This window comes from Carcharhinus amblyrhynchos, unplaced genomic scaffold, assembly GCF_965287045.1.
Source record: "Carcharhinus amblyrhynchos unplaced genomic scaffold, sCarAmb.v2.hapA scaffold_671, whole genome shotgun sequence".
NCBI classification, from domain to species: Eukaryota; Metazoa; Chordata; class Chondrichthyes; order Carcharhiniformes; family Carcharhinidae; genus Carcharhinus; species Carcharhinus amblyrhynchos.
The window spans coordinates 85001-88281 of NW_027650411.1; the positions used below are offsets into that span (position 1 = coordinate 85001).

At 56.2% G+C, this 3281-nt stretch overlaps 1 protein-coding gene across 1 annotated transcript in view; it reads left to right on the forward strand.

Annotated features, from left to right (window-relative positions):
• LOC145339788 (caM kinase-like vesicle-associated protein) overlaps positions 1-3262 on the forward strand; it is a gene marked incomplete at its 3' end in the record, with an annotated part of 7796 nt that extends 4534 nt beyond the window's left edge. Inside the window, exons 3-5 of the mRNA XM_080184317.1 lie at positions 1225-1356; positions 2796-2870; positions 3181-3262. Coding sequence (XP_080040443.1) covers positions 1225-1356; positions 2796-2870; positions 3181-3262 — 289 coding nt within the window. The remainder of the gene's footprint in view (positions 1-1224; positions 1357-2795; positions 2871-3180) is intronic.
• Between the last annotated feature and the right edge of the window lie 19 nt (positions 3263-3281).

A 3281-nucleotide genomic window follows, 5' to 3' on the forward strand; every position in this document is an offset into this window, starting at 1 on the left:
CCTCTCCCCGAGACCCCCTCCCTGTGAACCCCTCCCCAACACCCCTCCCTGAGATCCCCTCCCCGACACCCCTTCCCTGAGACCCCCTCCAACACCCCCCTAAGAATCCCCCGAGAGCCCCCCATAACCCCCTGAAAACCTCTCCCCAAGACACCCCCGAGATCGCCTCCCTGAGACCTCCCCTGAGTCCTCCTGAGACACCTCCCCAACACCCCGCGAGACCGACTCCCCGAGACCCCCTCCCCAAAACTCCCTCCAAGACCCCCATTCCTGAGACTGCCCATCCCCGAGACCCCTTCCTGAGAACCCTCTCCCAGGGACTCCCCAGAGGCCCCATCTCGAGACCACCTCCCCGAGACTCCCCTCCCAGGGACCTCCCCCTGAGCTCCCCCTCCCCGAGACTCCTTCCCGAGCTCCCGCTCCCCGAGACCACCCTCCCCGAGACCCCCCCCCGCCCCAAGATCTTCACCCAATAAATCCGACTCTAAACTGAACTAAGGCCATTCCCTCACCCCACCTTGGAAACCTCCCCCTCCCCCCAGCCACTCCGATCCCCTCCCCACTTCCCCCACGTCATGGACAATGAGACTGGGATCGGACTGTGCCAGTGCTGCGCAAGCCAGCCGATGCCCCTCGCAGTCGAATGGCCCTTGCCACACTGCCTGACCGCCCCAGACGAGGTCCAGATTCTGCTGCGCTGCCCCCCATGGTCAAATAACCTGCTGAATGGGCTAAGACAGGGTGGGGGTGACACAATGTTCCCATTTCCCACGTGGTGGAGAGATGCACCCCATGGCCAACCAGCCACCCTGGCTGACCTGCCGTTGGGTTGGGTTGGGTTGGGTTGGGTGTGACCAGTGGCCTTGGACCCCTGGACCCTGGCTATTGGGGACCAGCAGGGGGCAGTGCAGGTCCAAAAGCAGCCAATGACCAAACCCAATGCTCAGCCACCTTCGTGGGATCGATCCATTCCTTCCTGGGGACACAGGGTCCCGGGGTGGGTCCCACAGTGACATCACCCCCACCCCGCCTCAGCCCATAGGGCAGGCTGTTTGACCATGGGGGGTGGCGCAGGGAGTCCAATCCCTGGTCTGGGACGATGAGAGAGGGTGGCATGCACTATTCGGCTGCAGGGGGCGTCAGATGGCTTGCCAAGCAAAGGCTCAGTGCGATCCCAGACTCACGGCCTCCCCCCCCGTTCTCCCTCCCCACCTCCCCCCACAGGAAGGATTTCTGTGAGATCTGCATGGCCAGAGAGAAACTCACAAACAAACTGTTCACCTGCAAAAAATTCTCAAAAAAAGATGGACGCAGCATCCGGAAAGCAGCAAAAAACGAGATTCTGATCCTCAAAATGTGAGTATTTACTCTGTATCTAACCCCGTGCTGTACCTGTCCTGGGAGTGTTTGATGGGGGGACAGTGTAGAGGGAGCTTTACTCTGTATCTAACCCCATGCTGTACCTGTCCTGGGAGTGTTTGATGGGGGACAGTGTAGAGGGAGCTTTACTCTGTATCTAACCCCGTACTGTACCTGTCCTGGGAGTGTTTGATGGGGGGACAGTGTAGAGGGAGCTTTACTCTGTATCTAACCCCGTGCTGTACCTGTCCTGGGAGTGTTTGATGGGGGACAGTGTAGAGGGAGCTTTACTCTGTATCTAACCCCGTGCTGTACCTGTCCTGGGAGTGTTTGATGGGGGGACAGTGTAGAGGGAGCTTTACTCTGTATCTAACCCCGTGCTGTACTTGTCCTGGGAGTGTTTGATGGGGGGACAGTGTAGAGGGAGCTTTACTCTGTATCTAACCCCGTGCTGTACCTGTCCTGGGAGGGTTTGATGGGGGACAGTGTAGAGGGAGCTTTACTCTGTATCTAACCCCGTGCTGTACCTGTCCTGGGAGTGTTTGATGGGGGGACAGTGTAGAGGGAGCTTTACTCTGTATCTAACCCCGTGCTGTACCTGTCCTGGGAGGGTTTGATGGGGGACAGTGTAGAGGGAGCTTTACTCTGTATCTAACCCCGTGCTGTACCTGTCCTGGGAGTGTTTGATGGGGGGACAATGTAGAGGGAGCTTTACTCTGTATCTAACCCCGTGCTGTACCTGTCCTGGGAGGGTTTGATGGGGGACAGTGTAGAGGGAGCTTTACTCTGTATCTAACCCCGTGCTGTCCCTGTCCTGGGAGTGTTTGATGGGGAACAGTGTAGAGGGAGCTTTACTCTGTATCTAACCCTGTGCTGTCCCTGTCCTGGGAGTGTTTGATGGGGGACAGTGCAGAGGGAGCTTTACTCTGTATCTAACCCCGTGCTGTACCTGTCCTGGGAGTGTTTGATGGGGGACAGTGTAGAGGGAGCTTTACTCTGTATCTAACCCTGTGCTGTACCTGTCCTGGGAGTGTTTGATGGGGGGACAGTGTAGAGGGAGCTTTACTCTGTATCTAACCCCGTGCTGTACCTGTCCTGGGAGTGTTTGATGGGGGGACAGTGTAAAGGGAGCTTTACTCTGTATCTAACCCCGTGCTGTACCTGTCCTGGGAGTGTTTGATGGGGGACAGTGTAGAGGGAGCTTTACTCTGTATCTAACCCCGTGCTGTCCCTGTCCTGGGAGTGTTTGATGGGGGACAGTGTAGAGGGAGCTTTACTCTGTATCTAACCCCGTGCTGTACCTGTCCTGGGAGTGTTTGATGGGGGGACAGTGTAGAGGGAGCTTTACTCTGTATCTAACCCCTTGCTGGGTGGAATCTGTGGCAGAGAGATTTTGACTGAAGGGAATATTAACTATTTCTGTGTGTTGTCCACAGGATAAATCATCCCAACATCTTACAGCTGGTCGATACCTTCGAGACCAGGGAGGAATATTTCATCATTCAGGAGCTGTGAGTTTGCCCCGTGGGGTTTTGACGAATCAGATATTTAATTTGCGATCAGGATCCTTTGGGGGTTGCCGGAGGCAGTGGGGAGGCAGCCAGTGACTGGCACCTAAACCACACCCGTTCCTCCTCTCCGAGCTCGGATTTAAGCACCTCAGTGATTCCTCACACAGTCGAATAGGAAGGGTCAAATTCCCAGGTCAATTCCTCACACCCTCCGTCCCACTGCAAATCCTCTGTAATCCCAGAGCTCTGTAAGCTCCCCCAGAAATAAATCCGCCAGGAATCTTAGTTGCGTTCCCTTGATCTTTTCCAGGGCTACGGGAAGCGATCTCTTCGACTGGATTCTGGAGCAGGGTTCATACACGGAGAGAGATGCCAGCAATGTCATCCGACAGGTGCTCGACACTGTTTCAT